Source organism: Merops nubicus, unplaced genomic scaffold (assembly GCF_000691845.1).
Source record: "Merops nubicus isolate BGI_N331 unplaced genomic scaffold, ASM69184v1 scaffold12337, whole genome shotgun sequence".
NCBI classification, from domain to species: Eukaryota; Metazoa; Chordata; class Aves; order Coraciiformes; family Meropidae; genus Merops; species Merops nubicus.
The window spans coordinates 41099-62786 of NW_008619662.1; the positions used below are offsets into that span (position 1 = coordinate 41099).

At 46.7% G+C, this 21688-nt stretch overlaps 1 protein-coding gene across 1 annotated transcript in view; it reads left to right on the plus strand.

Annotated features, from left to right (window-relative positions):
• Window positions 1–20412, plus strand: part of TRPC5 (transient receptor potential cation channel, subfamily C, member 5) — a 61465-nt gene extending 41053 nt beyond the window's left edge. Inside the window, exons 6-10 of the mRNA XM_008943876.1 lie at window positions 2565–2760; window positions 17549–17755; window positions 17934–17975; window positions 18923–19012; window positions 19678–20412. Of these exons, the coding sequence (XP_008942124.1) occupies window positions 2565–2760; window positions 17549–17755; window positions 17934–17975; window positions 18923–19012; window positions 19678–20412 (1270 nt within the window). The remainder of the gene's footprint in view (window positions 1–2564; window positions 2761–17548; window positions 17756–17933; window positions 17976–18922; window positions 19013–19677) is intronic.
• Window positions 20413–21688: the final 1276 nt, after the last annotated feature.

Here is a 21688-nt window from a genome sequence, read left to right on the forward strand (position 1 = left end):
GGGACACTTGCTCTCTCTAAACTGCCATGGAGAGTGGTGGGGCTTTGAGATTCCTCCTGTTTGCTTAAGATCCAAAGTGTATTCAGCAGGAGGGGAGAATCTCAAACACGATTTCTAAAATTGTATTTTTTTTAAAGCTGCTTCTCCAAAGTGGTGTGAGCCCCACCAGAAACACTCCCTGTAAGAAGAGGCTGTGGGTCTGGCCTGTCACTAAACTCTGAGAAGAGAGCAACTAAGTCCTACTTCTGTGCAAAGCTGCAGAAACCAGTTGCTCTCTTTTCCAAGGAGGACTGCATGTCCACATGTAAATATATTTGCCTTAGTCTGGGCCCAGATTATACTCCTGATTAATCCTGAGCTCAGAGCAATGCACTGATTGCTTCTAAGACTGATTTCAGTTTCGTGACATGACCCCCTGTCTCCCCTGAGTCTACAGCTTAATTAGTACTTTTACTGCTAACAGTTAAAATAAGTTAGAAGATATTGAGCACTCCACCAATTTTAGCAGAGAAATGCTTAGCATTCTTTGGTTAATCCTCATTTTACCACCTCACTAATTTAATAAATCTTTATTTAAAAATTAAACAAACAGTCTGGCTTTGGGGAGAAAGGATTTTTGCTTTAAAGATTTTTTATCATTTTAGCCAGTGAAAAACATAAGATACTTCCACAAAATATAAAGAAACTAAATTCCCCTATAAAGCATGGAGGTACCTATGGAGCAGATGCCTGGAGAAGCCAGGAGGACAGATTCCTGCTATAAGTAAAGTATCAGAATTATTTGTATTGGGTTTTTTTTAGTAGGAGCATTTGAAAATACCTACTGACTCCAGGCCAAAATGGAAACTCTTCAGCAGGCATAGAAAAGTCCTTTTTGGATGATATAAATGCTGTATTTTGGAAAGCCCAAACAAAGATGCTGAACCAGAGCAATTATTTAGATTGCTGATTATGTGTTTTGACGGGACTGTGAAAGGTCACTTGTCTCTGGCTGGAGCAGCTAGAGACCTGGGATGATCTCATCAGCTGTAGAGCACAGTGAGGTCAGGTCTAGTTCATCTGTGGAAGAAGACTTCAGAAGAAGAGACCTTCTCAAGCGGAATTAATGGGATGGCTCTCTTTCATCTGAGTCATTACTGATCAGTGGTTGCTTTTGAGGGCAGCACGGTGGGTGGGAGCTGCTGCACAAACAGGCCCCAGGGACCAGCAGTTTGGGCACGTCCATTGCTAAGGGATGGGGTGTTAGCACCCTGGCCTGGGTCACTGGCAGCCCCAGTAATTGCACCTTCTCAGCCCTAGCAGAGCACAAGGTGCAAGAGGATGGGATTTCCCACATCTCCTGCCTGGTGGTGCCTCCTTGTTGTGCACTGCTCACTACAGTCATGCTGCATCTGGGGATGGGCTCCCTGAACATGCAGTCTGCAGACCCGTGAATGATGCAGGCACTGATTAAACAGGAGGGTTTATATCTATCATAGAATCACAGAATGGTTTGGGTGGGAAGGGACCTTGAAAGCTCATCTAGTCCAACCCCCCTGCAGGGAGCAGGGACATCTGCAGCTAGAGCAGGGTGCTCAGAGCCCCGGCCAACCTCACCTGGGATGGTTCCAGGGATGGGGCAGTGACCACCTCTCTGGGCAGCCTGGGCCAGGGGCTCACCACCCTCAGTATAAAAAAGTTCTTCCTTCTCTCTAGTCTAAATCTCCCTCTTTTAGTTTAGAGCCATCACCCCTTGTCCTGTCACAATGGGCACTGCTCGAAAGTCTGTCCCCATCTCTCTAATAGTCCCCTTTAAGCACTGAAAGACAACAATAAGGTTTCCCTGGAGCCTTCTCTTCTCCAGGCTGAACAACCCCAACTCTCTCAGCCTGGCCTCCCAGCAGAGGGGTTCCAATTCCCTGTCACAGTGGGCTCTGCTAGAAGGTCTGTCCCCATCTCTCCTAATAGTCAGTCCCCTTTAAGCACTGAAAGGTAACAATAAGGTTTCCCTGGAGCCTTCTCTTCTCCAGGCTGAAGAACCCCAACTCTCTCAGCCTGGCCTCCCAGCAGAGGGGTTCCAATTCCCAGATAATTTCTGTGGCCTTCTCTGGACCCACTCCAACAGGTGTGTGTGAGTCTTGCAGTGAGGACTCCAGAGCTGGACATAGTACAGAGAGATGTATCTATGCTGAGATAGAGACATACCTGTCTGTACTCTGGTAGGTATATCTGTCTGGACACTACAGACAGCAGCAGTATTACAGCATAGTAACAGTATGAATTAGGAGGGGTATATCCTGGCTGTTCTTGGCATGTGGGCAGGAAAGGGAACCTTGGGTTCCTGCAGGGCAGTCAGCCTCATGACATCTCACAGGGACAGGGCTCTCAGACAGGTAGCAGATGTTGATGTGGCACAGCTCTTGCATGCATCCACCTTTGGGCCCCTGTGGCTGGAGTACAGGTTGCCCCTTGGTGAGAATGTGGTGCCCCAGGCTCCTGACATCTCTGCTTCCTCACCTGAAGGAGGCATTGCTTTCCATTCCCCAGGGGCAGGTAGCCAAGTCAAAATCTGGTTTTACTTGCAGGCTTTTCGAGACCCTCCAGTCGCTCTTCTGGTCTGTGTTCGGTCTGCTGAATCTCTACGTCACCAACGTGAAGGCCAGACACGAGTTCACAGAATTTGTTGGGGCCACTATGTTTGGGACCTACAACGTCATCTCCCTGGTCGTGCTGCTGAACATGCTCATAGCCATGATGAACAACTCCTACCAGCTCATCGCCGTAAGTTACCTCCTGCTCTCCCTGGGCTTTTGTTTTCCTCCCCGTGCCTCCTCTCCTTGGCTTACAGCAGTGTGGAACTTCTGGGATGCTGGAGACTGCTGCCCCCAGTTTTTGACAGCAGGTAGTTGGGATTTCTACTCACTAGCCTGAATCATGCCTGCGGAGGAGGTTTTGCTCTGTTTGTAATGCTCCTTAGCTGGAAAAGGCTCATCAGCTGTGATGTGCTCTTGCCTCCTCCTGTAGAGTAACCTCACGGATCACATTGTCAGGAGCAGCTCGTGTACCTTGTAGCAGAGAGTATGTGAGGGGAAACCTTCCCACTGCTTCTCCTCTTTGGTTCTAACTTGGGGGGTGGGTGTTGTGCTGCTTTTTTTCCTCTCTCCTATTACTATTTTCTCATTTGAAACCATGTGTTGCCAGGAGCCCAGTCCTGTAATTTCTTATGCCACAGTCTTCCCACTGACATGAGCTCATTTCCATCTGTAACACCAGCCACTCTCCTGGCAGCTGACTCTAAACCTGTAGTCTCAGGTTCCTGAGTAACCTCCCTTTGGGATGGATCTCAGCTGAGGCAGCTCAGTGCTGCCAGTTGGCTGGAGAGCCAGCTTCAAACTTCACCTTATCTTCATTCCAATGTTCCAGTCTGGGGTCTCTACTGTAATCTCATGCTGTGAGACAATGATTATTAAATTTGTCAATAGATTGAAAACTAAAGAAGCACAGCTCTGCATTTTAAGGCTCTTTAGGTAAATGACACAGGAACAGCATGGAAGGAAGTGAAATCTTCTGTGCACAGCACTTCAGGGAAACCAGTGGGCACTTACTTTCCCATTCTGACACTGAACATGATAGTTTGGGGATAGGGAGGTGATGAATTTTTACATCATCTGTGAACAGAAACAGGAGTTTGGGAAGTTATCTATGTCCTCAGCTGGTCACTCAGGAGTAGAGGCAGAAGCCTTCTGTCTCTGCTTTGGGTGACTCTTGGATTTACTCCCGAAGATAGGAGGATAAAACAGGAGAAAAAGAACCAGCACCAGCTCTCCAACTTCCATTCCCAACTTCCCGGACAGATGTCTGGGGAAATAGTGGGGGAGCTCCTTTCCTGCCTAAAGCACACGGAGGAGAGTATTGAGTTGTCTGCTTGAACAGGTTCCACAACTGCTGTTGATCATCTGCTGATTCCAGCGGACCCTAAATTTAGTTATCTAGTCAAAGTGAGCACAGACCCTCTCCAATCCGAGCTACTTTTGGACATCTGATCTTGATCACGTTAAAAAGTATGAGAAAAACTGGACCGTTGACCTTCCAAATGAGCAGAAAAGCAGCTTATCACAAAGGCATCACTGCTTTATCAGTCTGGTTCAGTGCTTTAAGGGCTTTCTCTTTGTTCAGTGCTACTCCTCACATTCCAGGGAGACTGGAATGAGGGACGGAAAACAAAGATACTCTCCCTGGCCATTTTCTCCCATTCCCCTTCCTTTATTGTCACCCAATAGGCTTGTCACCGACACAAAGCCCAAACCTTAGATTGGCATAAGAATAGCAGTGTTTGCTATTCACTGGGATACAAACCACTCATCACTTTTTTGCCTGAGTAATTTGAGTGATGCGATGACACATTACAAACAATCCCACATGACTTAAGACCCATCATAACAATTAACTGAAGTGAATGGTCCGGAGCAGACCGTTGTATGGATGGTTTTGTTTGTGGAGCAGTTGGGAGCAGTGAATTGCTCCATCAGAAAGCTGCTTCTGAGAGAGCTGAGGGTTAAGGACAGAACTCAACCCCTAAGCTAGGCACAGCCACCGTGCAGTGTGCAGCTCATGGACCCTGCTCAGAAGAAAGATGGTGAAAATGCTACAGGATACTTCTGCATCACTTAAGCTGGCACATGGCAATTGCTACTAAGAGCAGTGGCATTTTTTGGGAAGACAAGAGGCAGTCACTTCCAGCCACTACTCCTGCCCTGCCTGCAGCTTGCTTTGTGAAGCTAATACTTCTGCATTCTCTCGGGGACAAGTTTTCTTCAGCTGTCTTCTAAGGGCAAGCATCAATTAATCTCTTCCCTGAAGAAAACAACGTGTTCATAAATGTTGAGCTTTGCAGCTGTGGGTCATTTCTGAGCCTCCTGTAATTAGGTCTACCCTTTTCTGAATCACACTAGACTGGTTGCTAGACAGGGCAATTCTTCCTCCTGGTATTGCCATCAGGCTGGGTACACGGGCAGTGACAGCATTCCAGGGAGGAGGGAGGGGAAGGGCCCGAGAAGCCCTTGGGGCAGGGTGAAGGTCTTCTCCTCAGAGACTTCAGTAGGAAATCTTGTGCCACGTGCAGGACTCTGCACAGCAATAAAACGAGCTAGATATCGAGGATGAGTGTGCAGCTCTGCTTCTTGATTTCCCCGCAGTGATCAGAACATCTTAATTAATTCCACTTGTTAATGATCCAGTGGCTCTGCTGCAATGCGAACTGTCGTCCTCCTGCTCCTTTCTGCCAAGGACCAATATTGTAATGCATTTGTAGCAGCTGCTCTTCAGGTTAGCTTTTCTCCATTGTCCCCTGGACACATGAACTTCTGCTGGAAGGTTAGAAAAAGGAGAGTCCAAGCAGCTCTTTGTTGTGTCTTCCCAGTGTGGGGGTCAGGGCCTGGTAGTTAATTAAGCACTGTAGGTGCTCAGCATGAAACCACAGAGTATCCGTGGAAGGCAGAGCAAGGCAAGCAAAGAGTAAACCCTCCACACAGCTTTGAGTGATTCCTGACTCACAGAAGGAAGAATTTTTCTGCCATAATTTTGTTGTTTTTTTTTTTTACTAAGCTATTTCAGACTTCAATAAATACATTTTTTTTCTAGGGGTGCCCTGAAGCACTTTCAATATTGATTTTTTCATCCAGCCCATTTTTCTCTTTTGCCAAACCACCATCAAGAGCTGGTTCTGGGAGACACATTTCACCCACCCAGCAAACAAAACCCAAACACACACTAAACTTTCCAGCCTCTCTGCACTGGTGAAGGTCAGAATGTTCCACACAAGCAGCACAGAATGCAACTGGATGCTATGCACTGCTGGGTCACTCATTTCAATACCCTCCCAGGCGTGACCGGAGTACCATCACCTGATGAACAGGAGAGGAATATGTCACAATGACAAGAGGAAGGACAGTGGAACTTATCTGAGGTGGCTCCATCATTTGTCAGTGGCAGAAGGTAACCAAGTGGGTGATGAGGACACGCCATGGGCCAGGCTGTTTCTCACCTGGCTGCATCTGAAGTGATACAATCCTTCTGCCAGTTTGTAATTCTTCCCTAACAAGGTGATGGTGGTTGTTGCTGGGGTTCCTGGGGTGCAGGTGCATTTTGGCCTGTCTGGTGCCCTGGGGTGCAGGTACATTCTGCAGGGAGTGATCAATCTGTGCCTGTTTTCTGGCAGTGTGTTCCTTATGGACACATCCGTGATATTCTGGGAAGTCATGCAGGAATTAGTCACTGGAACTGTACCAACAGTTCTGACTCTGCAGCTGCAGGAGCGATGGGAAGCAAGAGCAAAGGAAGAACAGCAACTTAGACCCACCTGCAGGAGGAAAACCATAGGGCTGTGAACTCACAACCCGAGTTCCAGGTGAGTTTGAGTGATAAGTGGAGCACAACAGTGCTCCCTGGCATCCCACAGACATATTAAGGAATATCAAGCTGCAAAATGGTTTTGCACATTGATTTTGTATCCTCATGTTGGTTTGCACATCTCTTATTTCAAGGTAGTGGAGCACAGCAGTGCTGCAGCTCCCTGGCATCCCACAGACACATTAAGGAATATCAAGCTGCAAAATGGTTTTGCACATTGATTTTGTATCCTCCTGTTGGTTTGCACATCTCTTATTTCAAGGTAGTTGGTCCCAGCTGTTAGAGCAAAAGACACCTGCGGGTTTCATTTCTTGTGTATGACACATTGAATTGTAGTTGCCAGTGTCTGGATTGGAGAAATTAGGGCATTGGGCACCAAACTAGGAGTGCAGTTACAAATGCTGGAAGGAAATAGAGTGGATTAACACACATTGTGGAGGACAAGGATGAAAATCATCAGTATTTTGCACAGCCAAACAAAAGCTGAACAGTAAACAGAAATGGTATATGCAGGTAAAAACAAGGGATCACTTTCAGGACATTCTGACTGTAAATGCATGTCCTGGTTTTGCTGGGATGGAATCCTGGGCCAGCCATGGTCTGCAGGCTGTGAGCAATTCCAGTCAGCCAGGAGATCAAACTGGGCAGGGCAGAGGCCAGGGCAGCTGGTCTGAGTTGGCTACAGGTGTAGCCCAGACCAGAAACTTCATGCTCGATGTAAAGGGGGAAGTTTGGTGAGGATGAGGCCTCCTCCTGTTCCTCCTCTTTGTTCTCCCCATCCCTGGAGGGTTTCACTCATCACCCTGCTCCCAAGGACTGCTCTTTCCTGCTTATGGTGACCACCGTGTGCTCACTGGGCTGAAGATAAAGTTGTGTACTTTATATTGGCATTAGTATTAACATTAGTTTTGCTGTTTCATTAAATCCATTTTCATTACAGCCCACAGTTCTCTCCTTTTCCTGATCCCTCTTCTCAGCCAGGGAGGGGTCATTGAGTGATAGATCAACTGCTACAGCTTAGCCCTGGGTGTGGGCTAAATGGAGACAGTGTAGGGATGTTGTACGTGGACTTTGCTTCATTTTTTTTGCAGAGTATAGAACTTAAAGATTTTTCAGCTTCCTATTACATTGTTTCCAAGATGGCTTTGGATTCCCCTAGGAAATAGCATCAAACTTTTCTTGTTCTACACAGAAGAATTCCTCTAGTTTTCTGCACCAGCTGAACTCCCTCAGCACCATGGCAGTAATTCCTCCCAGTTAAATTCACAACAGCAGCAGAAATTCTCTTCCCCACTGTGATCTGTGACCCTTAGGCCTGTCAAAAAAATGTTGCACCTCCTCTGCTTGCATGACCTGCGAGGTTATGACTTGGTGCTTTAGCTAAGGAAGAATTTTACTAATTGATGAACTTAGTTCAAGACAGAGCTGAGCAGCCCCTGCTTGTGGCAGGTTTTGGGGTGGTGGGTTGTCCCCCTACACAGGTAAGGTCAGCTCCAAAGCCTGGACTCAAATCTGAGCTATTGTAAAGCATCAGGAAGCGTTCATCTCACAAGACCTATTTCCAAACCATTCATTTGAATTTCTTAGGAGAAACTGAGATGTGTTTGGTTTTTAACCCTGTCATACAGCAGGAAATGAAATTTTGCTCTTTGTGATCCTCTTGTTGCCAATAGGAGCTGGGATTAACGTCTCTTGAAGCTTTTTGTGGTGCAGCAAAACCACTAGGCTCTGGAAAGGGGTTTACAGGGCTCTCCTTTGGTTTGCCAGCTGAATGAACTGTCACAGGTTGTCCCCCAGTTTTATGGCCCTGAGCTGAGCAACCTAGAGATCCTGCTGGTCACAGCCCAGGTGCAGACCCTGTGTCCTGGGTGAGGGTAATCCACTCCAGTCTTCTCTTCAATCTGCAGTGCAACTGTAAGTGCCCCAATCTCAGTTACTGCGTTCACCAAAACTCAATCTGTGTCATCAGGAATAATGAAGTGAGCTGGCAAATTCTCCTGAACTTCCTCAGTGCCTTCTGTGACATTTGGCCAGGCAGATTTCTGTCACATTTCCCCCTGGAGCATGATGCCTGTGAAGAAACGCTGGAGCCCTGCTCTCCAGTTCCCTCCTGGGCATCTTCAGAGTGGGATTGATTCCCAAGGCTGGGTGCTCTCTCTGGAGCTTGGGACTGGACAGGGAGGGGAACTCCCAGGAGATTTTTGTTTGCAAATGAAGGAAAATAGGTTGCAGCAGTGGTGTGCTGTGATGCTGCCCTACAGGGAGAGAGGCCGGGGTGTGAAAGTAGCCCTGGAGCCTCACTCTAGACTGGCAGGGAGCTTAATTGCTTTTTGTTAGCAAGCTAAAGTATTCATTTGAAGGTGTAGAACTGTTTGTCTTTTTGCTGGCTTTGGCCTAATTACATATAACCCATGGACTTGAATCAAGTTGTTAATATTCATCTGGTGTTTGCAGAGCCTCTAAATGGAAGCACTCACTGTGCTCTGACTTCACATGCTGCATCTTTCTTCTGTTGTTAGACTAGACAAAGCTAATGCTCCATCCCAGGGCCCAATCCTGCAAACCCCTGCTCGTATGAGGGTTGTCAGCAGGATCAGAAGGTTGATTCTGTTGTTTTAATCTCTGAAAGCCCAGATATTTATCTGACCCTGTGCACTGCCTTGGCCAGACCACTCCGGGGCTTGTTCAGAGGAGCAGAAACCTTACATTTAATTAAAAAGCAAGATGAGCTTGCAATCTGCAGATGAGCCCTGGCTGATTTAAGATATTAGAGGGAATTTGCTGGCATTCCTATGGGTGGGTTCTGTTTTCTCTGGTGTGCTCCATACACCAGTGCCCTGCCTGACAGGTCAATAATTCTCTGCCCATTACGTGCGAGGCGGCGCAGCGAGATTTGCTCTTGCTACATGATAGAAGTTGAAGTATCCAGATGGAACCCCATAGGTTGCAGCCCCCTGCATTATCCCATCTTTTATTTAGGCCTGACAAGCTCAATTAGCATTATCTTGTGCTTCTGCATCGAGGGGACTTTTGTTAAAAAGGCAGAAGAAAAGTGAAAGATGAAGGGGAAATATTACTGAGGGAAAAACCAGTGAAAAGCTAAAAGGGATTTATCTGGGAAGAGCCTTCACCTGATAGTGAGCAATGGGAACAGCTATATTAAGAATCCTCTGAAACAGGACTCTTTAGATGCCACTGCTTCACAGATTTCCTCTCCAACCTGCTGCAGTCTAGCAGATAAGTTGATGCTGATTATGTAGGTGAAACAGGGGTAGGTAGAACTCCACCCAGTTAAACAGGAGGGGGTCTAAGAACCTGGCTGTGGCTCCTGTTCTCCAGCTGGGTCCCCTGCAGCTCCTCAGGGGCAGAATCTGGGGCAGAAACAGGGGCTTCATCTCCTGCAGCAGTGCTGCCTGCAAGCTCAGCATTCACTTTGACTCGAGCTATCTCATACATTTATAATGGTTTCCTTTCTTTTGGCTCAAGGATATATTTAAACGATGGGAATGTTTAGTGAGGATTTTTAATTTTTTAAGCAGTTTTTCAGTTTTTGGCAGCTAAGCTCACGTGCTGCATTCAGGTGGCTGTGCAGGCAGGCTGACTTCCAGAGGTGTGACCACACAGGCTCAGTTAAAGGCAGAGTCCAGCTCTACTCCTTTGCTGAGGAAAGGCAGCTGATGACCACAAAAGAGCACTTTTCTGAAAGCATTTGGTGCCTGAATACATCTACGTGGTTTCATTGCTTAACTGTGGAAGTTTAGAAATGATCAAGTTACTGTTTTGGTTGCTTGAGGAAGGGATGTAAGGGCTGTGTATAGATGTGCATTAAAAGGTTGTAAAGCCTTAGGAGATAGTGAGGCTCAGAGCTTTGACTCAGGGAAGTTCCACCAACAGATGAAAACAGGTCCCAGGGTCAGACCAGTAATGAATTCACTGTGTTACCCTCCTGGTCAGCCTGCTGTGATCAGATACTCTGGTAAATATTTCTGTAGCATAGCAGTCAGTGGCAAAAACCATCAGATGTGCTTTGTGCTTAGTCATAATCAGAGCTCAGATCTAGAAGTTACAAACAGCCCTAAATAACACGTTAAATAAACTGTTAGACCTTTAAATACCTTTGTTGCAGTTGACACCACATTTCCCATCTGAAATCACCTCCTTCTCGTGGCACAGGTTGGATCCTGGGATCTGGAATGCACATGTGGATCCAGACTGGGATTTTTCTTCTTGGCACTTATTTCTCTTGGGGGAGTGGGGGCTAGGGCAGACAATCCAAAACAACCAAGGAATAGAGAGGTACAGACAATTACCTGATTTTCCTTTGTATCTGGCTCCCAAGGTATTTCAAGATATTTCTCCCTTGGAAGATTCAAATCCCAGGCTGACCAGCTATGCAGAAAAAGATCAAAGATTATTTTTTTTAAATAGCACAAGAAGAAATGAGGGAAAGTGCTTGCTTTCTATTTTCTGCCGTGGTACTAACAGTCACTGACACTCGAGCTCTTTGGGTTAGCCATACCTCTCAGCATGTGTGAATTACTTGATTTTGACCTGGCTGGAGGTAATTAATGTTACCAGCACAGATGCACCTTATCTCTCTGACTTTCAGCATGAAAAAAGGCTCTTACCAGGCAGTGATAAAGGCGAATGAATAGATAGCAGGAAGAACAAAGCCTTAGTGATATCTTTCTCATTGTTTTTTCCCTGCTGAGGCTTTCTTAGGGAACTGTTTGTCTGTATGACTTTCCTACTGCTCTGATTTACTTGATAATTAAAATAAAAACCGAACTTTGCTGGAATACGACTGAAGGGGAAAAAAAAAGGTGTCAGTTCAAATAATTTACCTGCACTAAAACCAGTACAATCCAGAGTTCTCTGGGTTTTTGCAAATCTAATAGTCCCTGGCCTTCTCATTAGCTCTCGTCCCTTCCATGCAGTGTGCTGGTGGGAGATGAAAGGTGGTTGATAAATATACATCTCTATAACCTAGATGCATTGTGGAATGTAGTGCATTGCAAGCTGTGATAAAAATTTTAATTATGAATATATTCTGCACAAGCTATAAATAGCAGAGCATTTCCCAAGCACAAACAAACCCATTCCCCAGAGCTGGGCCAGTCAGGCAGCTCACAGAGTGGGGGTCCACCCCAGGGAAGCCATCATCTGCTGGCTCTGCTCTGGGGTCCCTCAGGAGCCAGTCCCCAGCTCTTTGAAGACCTTGTGCATCCAGAAGCCACGAGTGGTTTTCTTTTCCATTGCAACCAGTGACCTACCCCATTTCCATCCCTTCTGAGCCTTGCTGGCTACACTCCGAAGGTGGAATCCTTTATCTCTTATTATAAAATGCAGTTGCTGTCCTTTATGTCTTGTTGATGCTGAACTGGCCATTCCCTTGCTGTGTTTGATGTGATGGGCCTTGGACACTGTAAAATTAAGGAAGCTTTTCCTCACCTCCCCTGTTACACTGGATTCTTTTGTGGGCTCTGCCATGATTGAGATCTTCATCCAGCTTTCAAGCTTTTAAGGCTCGCAATCCCACTGATGTAAAAATTTAGATCTCAGGTTTTTTGTCCCTTGTGCTGTTTGATTTCCTCACCTAAGGGCCTTGCTGTCTTCTGCCTATTAGCAGACAAGAATAGCTTATTTCTGAAACCAAGTCTTCACCTGCATCCCAGGCCAAGCATTCACTTTTGTATCCTCGTGCTGGTGTTAATGTGTAAGGATTTCTTCAGGACCTGCTTATGCTTTGTGAACATCCTTCTCCTTGTGCTGGAGGCAGGAAGCATCCCTGGCTCCCTGGCTGAGCTGCTGCCCGAGGAGCAGCTCTCCCTGCCCCCCTGCCCATGCCCTCCTCCCTGCCCATGCCCTCCTCCTCCCTGCCCTTGCCCTCCTCCTCCCTGCCCATGCCCTCCTCCCTGCCCATGCCCTCCTCCTCCCTGCCGTGCGTGCGGGAGCACGGGGTTTGCTGTGCAGCTCTCCAGGCTCGTTCCCCCTCACATCTGGGTGCTCTTTGCTCTGTATGTGCTGGTTTGCATCTGCTGTGGGCCTGTTCTCCTCTTCAAAGCCATGTGTGGTTGGCGTGGGGCCACTGCAGCCTCCCTGCTGTGAACGTCTGGTTGCTGGTCAGAAAGCCAGCGAGCTTTTTTTATCGACACTACTTTCATCTCTTCTCTGGCTGCCTCATTCCCTGACTGTTCTAATTCCTTTTTGTAATGCTAGGTTGTCCTCCTTTAGTAATTTTTTTTGTATTATTTTTGAGATTGATCCTATTAAGTTCTTAGCCTTCAGGATGTCATCTCCAGCTCTCAAAGCGAATCATTTGTTGCCAGCTGCAGTTGAATTACCTAGGCATTAATTGCCTTTGTAGGTCTCTGATTTTCCTCCTAGACTTCTTTTTTTTTCCTTTCTATGACATATTTTTCTTTGAAAAATACTAAGCATCATTTACGTCCAAAAGCCTGCTTGGATTTTTGCTGCTTGCTTCTCCGAGCTTGTCATTAAGTCCCCAAGCTCTGCTGATGTTATTACCAGTGTGCCCAACACTTATTAGAAAATTAACAGCTTTGAAACTGCAACAAGAGTTGTCCATGTCAGGTTCTGTAAAGATTAACTTTCTCCTGGCCCTCTTTCTGCAGTGCTTTGGGTTCAGGACACACAAGGGTGTATTTCTTTTGAAAGCCATTGCTGATGCATTTGCTGTGCTGCTTCCTGCTCTGGGTTTAGCAAAGAGCAAAAAAGAGACACGTGAGAGAAAAATATGCTAAAGAGAGTATAATGAAGGCTCCTACACTTCACAGTGCAACTAATTACACAGCAGAAAAGCACTTTTGAAGTTCCTGTGCCTCTCAGGCAAGGATCCTCCCTGACTCAATAGGCTGCAAATCAGACCTGTCAGTGGGCACCTTTTGAAGGTGAACCTGCATCTCCCTCTGCCTTCCTAGAGGAAAGTACTGCAGCTCCTACAGTACTAATCTTGTGTGGCTGCTGCTGGCACCTCCTGGGACAGCAGCACAGAGCAGTCCTGCTGCTCCTGGGGCAGAAATCATGCCAGTTCTGCCAGCATTCCTGGCACAACGGGGAGGCTTCCCAAGGAGGCACTCAGCCCCAGCCAGCCTGCTCCTTGGGGCATTGTCACAGCCATCTATCTCCACTGCTGACAGGCAGCAGCCCGACTGCCAGCTTAGCCCACTGACTGCTGTGTAATAAAACACAAGAAAGGCACACACAGTCCTTTTTGTGCCAGCTAGAGAGACACCAGATAGCTTCATATATTCTTCTTTCCAAAGAGACTTGGGGAGGATTTGCATCCCAGGAACACCCTTCTCAGGGGAAGGGGCAGAAGCCCCTGTGCACCTCTGTGTAGCGTAGAGGAGCTTGACTAACTGATTACCTTGTGGTTGCTTGACACTGGAAAGGTTTGGAGATGTCAGTGTCTGGTTGCTGAGCGTTGTTTCAGCTGAGAGTTCACACTGTGGCTCCACTGCAGCCTGAGGCAGAGCTGACCACAGCGTGGCATGGCAGAGTGCAGGGAGCCTGGCACCCTCTGCCCCTCCTGGCACCCTCAGCCACTCCTGGCACCCTCAGCCACTCCTGGCACCCTCAGCCCCTCCTGACACCCTCAGCCACTCCTGGCACCCTCAGCCACTCCTGGCACTGCCAGGGCTGCTGATTCAAGAGCTACCACATCAGGCTCCTGAGGTTGAGGCACCCAGAGGCTGTGGCACCCATCTCAAACAACAAGCCAAACCAGTCTCCCTTTGCTGGGCTCTGCTGGCTGGGCCAGGACCAGCTCAGAAGCTGGCTGTCACTTGGCAAAGTACCTTCCAAACCATGTGGCCCAGCAAGGAGATGGTGGTAGAAATATTTCTAGAAATCATTTCATTAAATGTAAACAACAGACTTTTCTACACAGAGATAAAGATGGAGATTAATGCTTGAATTATCCTGGATAATTAGTGTAGCAGGTAATTATTTAAAATCTGGCACATCTGTAAATACATCACTTTGGCTGAATTAGAAAATCCTTGTGACTGCTGCAGGAAGATGCCTTCAGTGATCCCACAGGGAAATCTTTATGGGAGATTAATTCTCACTTCAAATGGCAGAGATTTGCAAGGGGATTATGTGGCCAGTATGACACATTCACTTTGTGACAGTAAGTGATACAGCTGGTTTTCTTCCTCACAGAGAAGCCGAGTGCTGGTTTCTTGGAGTTCATGTTCTTTGACTTGAGGGCTTGGCTCTCTTAAGAAGCAGAGTGTTCCATAGCTGAAATGATGAGCAGTGCTTGAAAGAAAATGGTGACAAGAACAAGGGCAAGAGCAACAGAAGCTCAAAGAGGACAGCAAAACCCAAACGTGGATTTCAATTTCTTTAGCTTATTATAAATGTTACTAAAAAGTTGGTATCTAAAAGCATGAATGCTTCAGGTTTGCTTTGGGTACTGGCTGATTGCTGAAGCGTGGTTCTCTTGCTACTCAACAGTGGGAGGAGAGTTAGGGAAGCTGTAGCTTTGTGTGCAAATTTCACAGCTTACAGCACTAAAGAGAGCTCTTACCAAGGAAATGGTGGTTTCCTGGCACACAAAGATGTTCTCAGTAAAATTGAAATGTCTCTTTGCTATATATTTCCAACACAAAACTGCTGCCAGCAGCTCTCATCTGATTTGCTCAGGTTCTCAAAACATCAAGAAGAATAATTGAGAGAGGCTGAGTTTATAACCCTGGGGAATTCACAGCAGCAGAAAAGAAAGGGAAAGAAAAGATACTTTGAGCTTTGTACAGAAGGATTTGTCTTTTAAGAGAGGTTATATTGCACTTGTTGACTGAGACTGCACAGGAAGAAAGGTGTGTGGCTGAAGCCAGCATCCACTAGCCTCACCCAAGACACATTTAGATCAACAGGGATTTGTTCAGACCAACCACAAAACTTCCCCAGTGAGAAACTCCTGCTCAAGTTTGGAATGCTGCACCCATGTTCAGCCCCAGTCAAGCCCATGTAGGTCCCTTCAGCTGCTTCAGAATGAAAGAACAGAAAGAAAACACTGTGCAGAAAACTATTTTTAGCCCTCTTCTTCCTTCCTTTCCCAGAGACCTATTGGTAATCCCCAAGCTATAGATTTGCCTTCTCCTCCTCTAAAAACAGCTTCCAACATCCACTGCCCAATCAGCTCTGTGCTATAATCTCCTGAAAGGAACTGCTGCCCAGTCACCACAGCTCATCCCATCCCTCCACTGACACTGGACCTGTGAGGGGCCTTCGTAGAAGGGAAGGGTGGATTTGTAACCTCCTCCAAACTACCCTCTCCCTTCTGACTACTCAAAAGCACATTTACACCTACTTCTGTATTGACAAAGAACTTCAGGTATACATCTCTCTGTCCAAGTCTTTGCACCCTCCTGCAGTTATTGCTCCTCCTTAAACTCTCTCCTCTGTGTGGGGATAGTGCTGTGAGTGTTGCCAGGTGCCTGTAGTTCTGCACACCCTGAGGAAATGGGTTTGAAAGACTCCACGCTGCTCTCCTGCAGCTCTTCCCCTCCAGTTATTAGGCAGGTGTTGTCCTGCAGGCTGGTTGTGGAGCTCAGAGCACCAGCTCAGGGTTGTCCTGCTCTCCAGTCCTGTAGCTCTGCTGAGTTTGCTGCAGGTAGAGACAAATGAAGAAAAAAATGAGGCTTTTTTTTTTTTTTTTTTTTGGTGGTAGTTATTTCTACTACCACAAACTGCATTTTTTTTATTACCTAAACCTTCTTTTCAACCACCATCAGCTTCTAATGCTACACAGGGACGCTGCCATTTCCCCTGCTCCTGGGGTGTGATAATGTACTGAGACAAAAGGAGCACGACAGGCTGCTCCTCTGAGCCTGCTACGGCCTGAGCACAGCCCTTGTGGTGAGCTGGCAGAGGACAATATTGTTCTGGGCTGATTCAGACCATCTGCAGAGACTGATGTGCTCCTGGGCCACTGAGGCAGCACTTTAACTGGAGAGCTGCACAGAATTTGAATGTGCTGCTGAAGTGGAGTTCAGCTGCACGTTGCTGTCAGGATGTGAGCATATTTCACCCCTGTCAGAGCACTGGAGCATGGCCAGAAAGCCAATGTAGTAATATTTTGGGCATGATGTTCAGCCATATTTTATTAATCTCCCTGTCCTCCACTTGTGCTTGTTTCTGAGAGCTGCCATCCTGCAGGCCAGCGTCCCTCACTCAAGAGAGCTGCTGGTTCCAACCTGGCTGAAATTTCCTCAGAAACTGGAAATCCTGCATTGTCCTTTTCCCCCACCTTGTGCTGTTACTTAGCCTGGATCATCCTGGCTTTGGTTTGAGCTCCTGTCAGACACTGCTGAAGCAAATGCTGAACAGCTCAAATGTCATAACCATCAGCTTGCAAATAGTTTGATTTGGGGATCAGCATTTTGCAGCCTGTAAGGTCCGTGTCTGGCATAGACTCAAGATTTCCTTCCTGGTGCCTGCACGGACCCTGTGCCCAGCTGTGGAGCTGGAACATGATGCTGTTAACTTTCCACCTGTACTTTATGGGGATGAAAACCAGCAGAGCACAGCAAGCTGGCGTGGTGATAATATACAGGAAAACAAAACCCAAACAGTAAAATGTCTCCTGTTTTGTGTAAGGATAAGGCAGAGGCAAGATGTAAAATATGGCACACGTAAAATGTGTCGCTTCCTTTTAAGAGCAGAATTAATGGATGCTGTAAAAACCCAACAAATCAAAAAAAGAACCAAAAGATCTTTTTTTTCAGGGAAAAATGTGAGAATTCAGTGGACTTGGACATAACAAACAACAGTTTGTGGTAATAAAAGTGCTAGCAAAAAGCAAAGCAAGCAATATGTTTTCTTGCTTCTTGTATTGCTGAACTAATTAAAGCACAACATCTAAAGGGCAGAGTTGGGCTTCAGGATGGGAAATTCTTTTTGCTGACTATTGCTCTAATGGCATTTGTCAGTGGCTGGTATTTTTACACTCTAGCTCCATTTCACTCTGATATTTTCAAGTACAGCCCCTGCGAGGGAGCTGGAAGAAGCGACGCTGCTTTGCCTGCAGCTGGAGAGATCCTTTAACGTTCCCGTTGCCTCCTCAGCCGTGGCCATCTGCTCCAGGAGAGCCTGCCTGAAGCACCTGACAGCCTCCTTCCCTCTCTTGCAGGACCATGCAGATATCGAGTGGAAGTTCGCCCGGACGAAGCTCTGGATGAGTTACTTTGATGAAGGTGCCACCCTGCCCCCCCCGTTTAACATCGTCCCAAGCCCCAAGTCCGTCTGGTACCTTTGCAAGTGGATCCACAATCAGCTGTGTCCAGGCAACGACTCTTACAACGAACAGAAGAGGCATGAAAACCTCAAAACATTCACAGTAAGGAGCTGCATGCTTTTACACTTTGCTTTTTGAGGGTGTTTGTGCAGGTTCAGGACCACGAGGGGCACTGCTCTGCTGGTGCAGTAGAAGGTTGCTGGATGAGAACTTGCTAAGGGCCACCAGGAGCTCTGAAGAGAGGACTAAATGGGTAACATCTCTGCCTTTGCCTTTCCAGGAACGACACGCTGACAACCTGATTCAGAATCAACATTACCAGGTAAACTCCTGAGCACCTAAAATTTTACTTGCTGTTTTCTTCTTCCTGCTCATTTTCTAATACCTCAATTCTTGCTTGCTTCTAGAACATACTTGGATAAATGTAGGTGTCCTGAGAGGACTTTGATTATCACAGATGAGAACATGTCCTCAGTAGGGGTTGGCTGCTTCATTAAATCACTCCTAGCCTTTCACTCCCTCTAAGTAGTGGAAAACTCACCAGGTATCCATCTGGCTGCTTAAGTCAAGGGTGACATCCCCATTGCCATCAGAGGGACCAGGCTGTTGAGCTATCCTGATCAAAACTGTTCCTGCAGCATTTTTACACCCCTTGAATTGTTCCTCTCCTGCTCTTTTTTGTAAAGCATCCCTAACTCAGACACTGGTGGGAGTTTTCTTTTGGTTTGGACAGCTCAGGAAGGAGGAGTGGTTCCTTTGTTGAATTTTGCTGGTTTTGTTTATTCCAGCCTGTCTGTCATCCAGCACTCATTAAAGTCAGCCTACAAAAGGATGAAACTGTAGTAAAAACACCAGCTTCAGCACTTGACTTCAGGACCATGGGGTCCTGGCTGTTCTTCAGGTTATTTGTTGTCAATGTGCCCTGAGAAACCATCTTCAGTTGGCAAGCTTAGCATGTCAGGATACACAGCATATGCACAGGACATGGGCTATCTTGCAGCAGCTGAGATGAAAAGGGTTTGAGGACATTTAAGAACATCAAGAATTTTTTCTCAGTGACTTTCACATACACAGAGTGAGCACAAGAGACCTGCTCAGTGCAGTTAACTGAGTGTTCACAGGGGAAGGTATAAAACCCTTTCCAAGGGTTTGTTCTGTTCCTAGGGGTGAGTGATTTCTGTGCAGCCAGCAGAGTCAGGAGAGCCACTGTCAGTAAGAACACTCGGGTCTCAGCCAGCAGTTAAATCACTCCTGGTGTTTCTGCTGCAGGAAGTGATAAGGAATCTTGTGAAGAGATACGTGGCAGCAATGATAAGAACTTCCAAAACCAACGAAGGTTTAACTGAAGAAAATTTCAAGGTAATTATTCCCTAATAATAATTTATTATATTAAATAACCACTTGCAGAGTTCACACTAACTTGTTAAGATGGTTTGTAACCTGCTGTGGAAACAGGACTATTCCTGCAGCTGGGAAGACAGACAATGTGCACGTGGGGGTATTTTGACCAGAGAATGTTGAGTGTCTTCTCATACATTCACTTCACAGATTTTAATATACAATATGTTATGTAGACAAAAGCATGGGAAAAAGGTGAATGAAATATCTACTTGGAGTCAATCAACATCACCTTCCTAATCCCAACCCAGACAGAGCTATAGAATGAGTCTGGATTAATAGATACCAAGAACACCAACAAACTTCAAGTCGGGCCTATCAACTGAACTTCCTATTCCTATCAGCTGTTCCTTCCATATTTCTAAATTTGAGCAATTTCCTTTCTTCTATAATGAGTTAATTTGTTTGAGGGGTGGTGGGCAGAGAGGGCTGGAGCCAAAGCTCTGGTGAGGTCTCCAGTTGTCAGGATTACCAATACATCTGTGTGTGTCACGGAAGGATGGGGATGTATGTGGTGTTCTTGCCAGTGTGATTTGGTGCCAGCCATGTCTCTCAAGAGACTGGGATCATTCTTTCATGGCACAGGTAGAGCTGCTGAGCCTAACTCATTTCTCCTCCTGCCCTAGGAACTGAAACAGGACATCTCAAGTTTTCGCTATGAGGTTCTTGACCTCTTAGGAAACAGGAAGCCCCAGAGGAGAAGTTATTCTACCAGCAGCACAGAGGTGTCCCAGAAGGATGAAGCAAATGAAGATGGTGCTGGAGAAAAACCCAAAGCCAAGAGCGTGTCTTTCAATGTAGCCAACAAAAAAAAGGATTTCAATGTCTCTGCTCTAATTAAAACCATGTCTGGGATGAACATGGTGGAGGAGAAGCCAAAGAGCAACGGGATCGGGAAGCGCTCCTTTGTCCGGAACGGGAACAGAGTCCAGAGACTCTCCAGCTCCAAGAAGGAGTCCTTCAAGAGACTGGGCCTGCTCTTCTCCAGGATGAACGGGCACGTGCCAGAGCCAAACTCAGAACCCATGTACACCATCTCTGACGGGATTATCCAGCCACACTACATGTGGAAAGACATTAAATATTCTCCCATTGAGAAAGAGAAGGAAGAGAACTGTTCCCAAAGTGAAATTAACCTCAGTGAGGTGGACTACAGCGGGAACACCAGACACACGGGACAGAGCAAGGAGTGCCCTGTGGTTTGTACCAGCTCCCTTCACTGTGCTTCCAGTATTTGTTCCTCTAATTCCAAACTTATAGACTCGTCAGAGGATGTGTTTGATTCGTGGGGAGAGGCATGTGACTTGTTCATGAACCAGTGGAAGGATGGGCAGGAGGAGCACGTGACGACTCGCCTATAAGCAAAGCTCTCCTAGCACTTGCTGGGAAACTCAGCCACTTGTTTGTCATTGTTTGCTCTCATCCCATTCCCTTCTGTCCACAGGTGAAAAAAAAAGGTGTAGAGCTATTTATGTCAGCCTATTTTATAGCCATCCACACCTTTTTTAATTTTGGTTTTTTTTTACACTCACAACTAAACTGAAGGTCTCACCATTTATAAGGTCACTATGAACCACAGGAATCCCTTTGGCTGCAAGTCTTTGTCTTCAAAGCCCACAGACTGGTGGCAGAGTAAAGGATATCTCCAGTGCTCCCACCACCACCCCACCACACTGGGTTACCACTGCCACTACCCAGCACAAATCTCCTCTGCATCCTGCTCAGTTCTCCTCATCCACATGACCAGCTGGTGAGCAGTGGCTTGGCAGGAGGCTGAGAACCACACTGAAAATATTTTGGAAAGGGTTTCAACTTCTAACTGGCTTGTTGATTTCTTTAAGCAATACGACCTCCAATTCTTTTGGTTGTGTGTGGGTTTTCTTCAGGTTATTATATTAATGTTGTAAATTGTTACTGAGTAAGAGAACCCCTTCATCCAGCTACAACACGTTAGGATCTGCTTACATACCCAGTTCCTGTCAGAAATTCCCCCTGTAGGGAGCAGAATGATCTCCCAGCTAGGCTGACAGCAGAAGCCAGCACCTGGCCTTGTGACCCCAAACCATCTGTGGCTGCTTGAAACAAACCTCAGTGTGGTTCTGCTACTGCTAATGGGCTGAACCAAAACCCAGCCCTGAGCCTTGTCCTTACACCCCACCCTGGAGCTCTATCTGGCTTTTGAAACCCCTGATCTTCCTTCCACTGCTGCGTTCACTCTTTGCTGCCTCTTGGATGGATGTCAGGCTTTAGGGAGAAAACCATCCTCCTGGTGTATGGCAGGTACTAAAAGAGATCATCTTCCCTGGGCCTGTGAGCTGCACTTCTGAAAAGGGACCCAAGCAATAGCAGCTCAGGCTGCACCTGGCAGCCCAGAAAGTCTCTGCAGTTCCTCTTCCAAGGGGAAGCAGAAAGGAGTGAGGTGGCAGTAGAGGTTCTCTGTTATTTCTGCAGCTGTGGCAGTGTCTGGCCAGGGCTAGCAATGTCACTGCTTTTGTCCTGAGGAGCATCAGAGAGGAGAGGAGACAACCCCATCAAGGGCAAAATGATCAAATTTTTAACAGTGATTTTTTTTTTTTAAATTTGAGGATGCAATATTTGAACTTTCTTCTGGGGTGTTGCTAAGAAACAGACAACTGG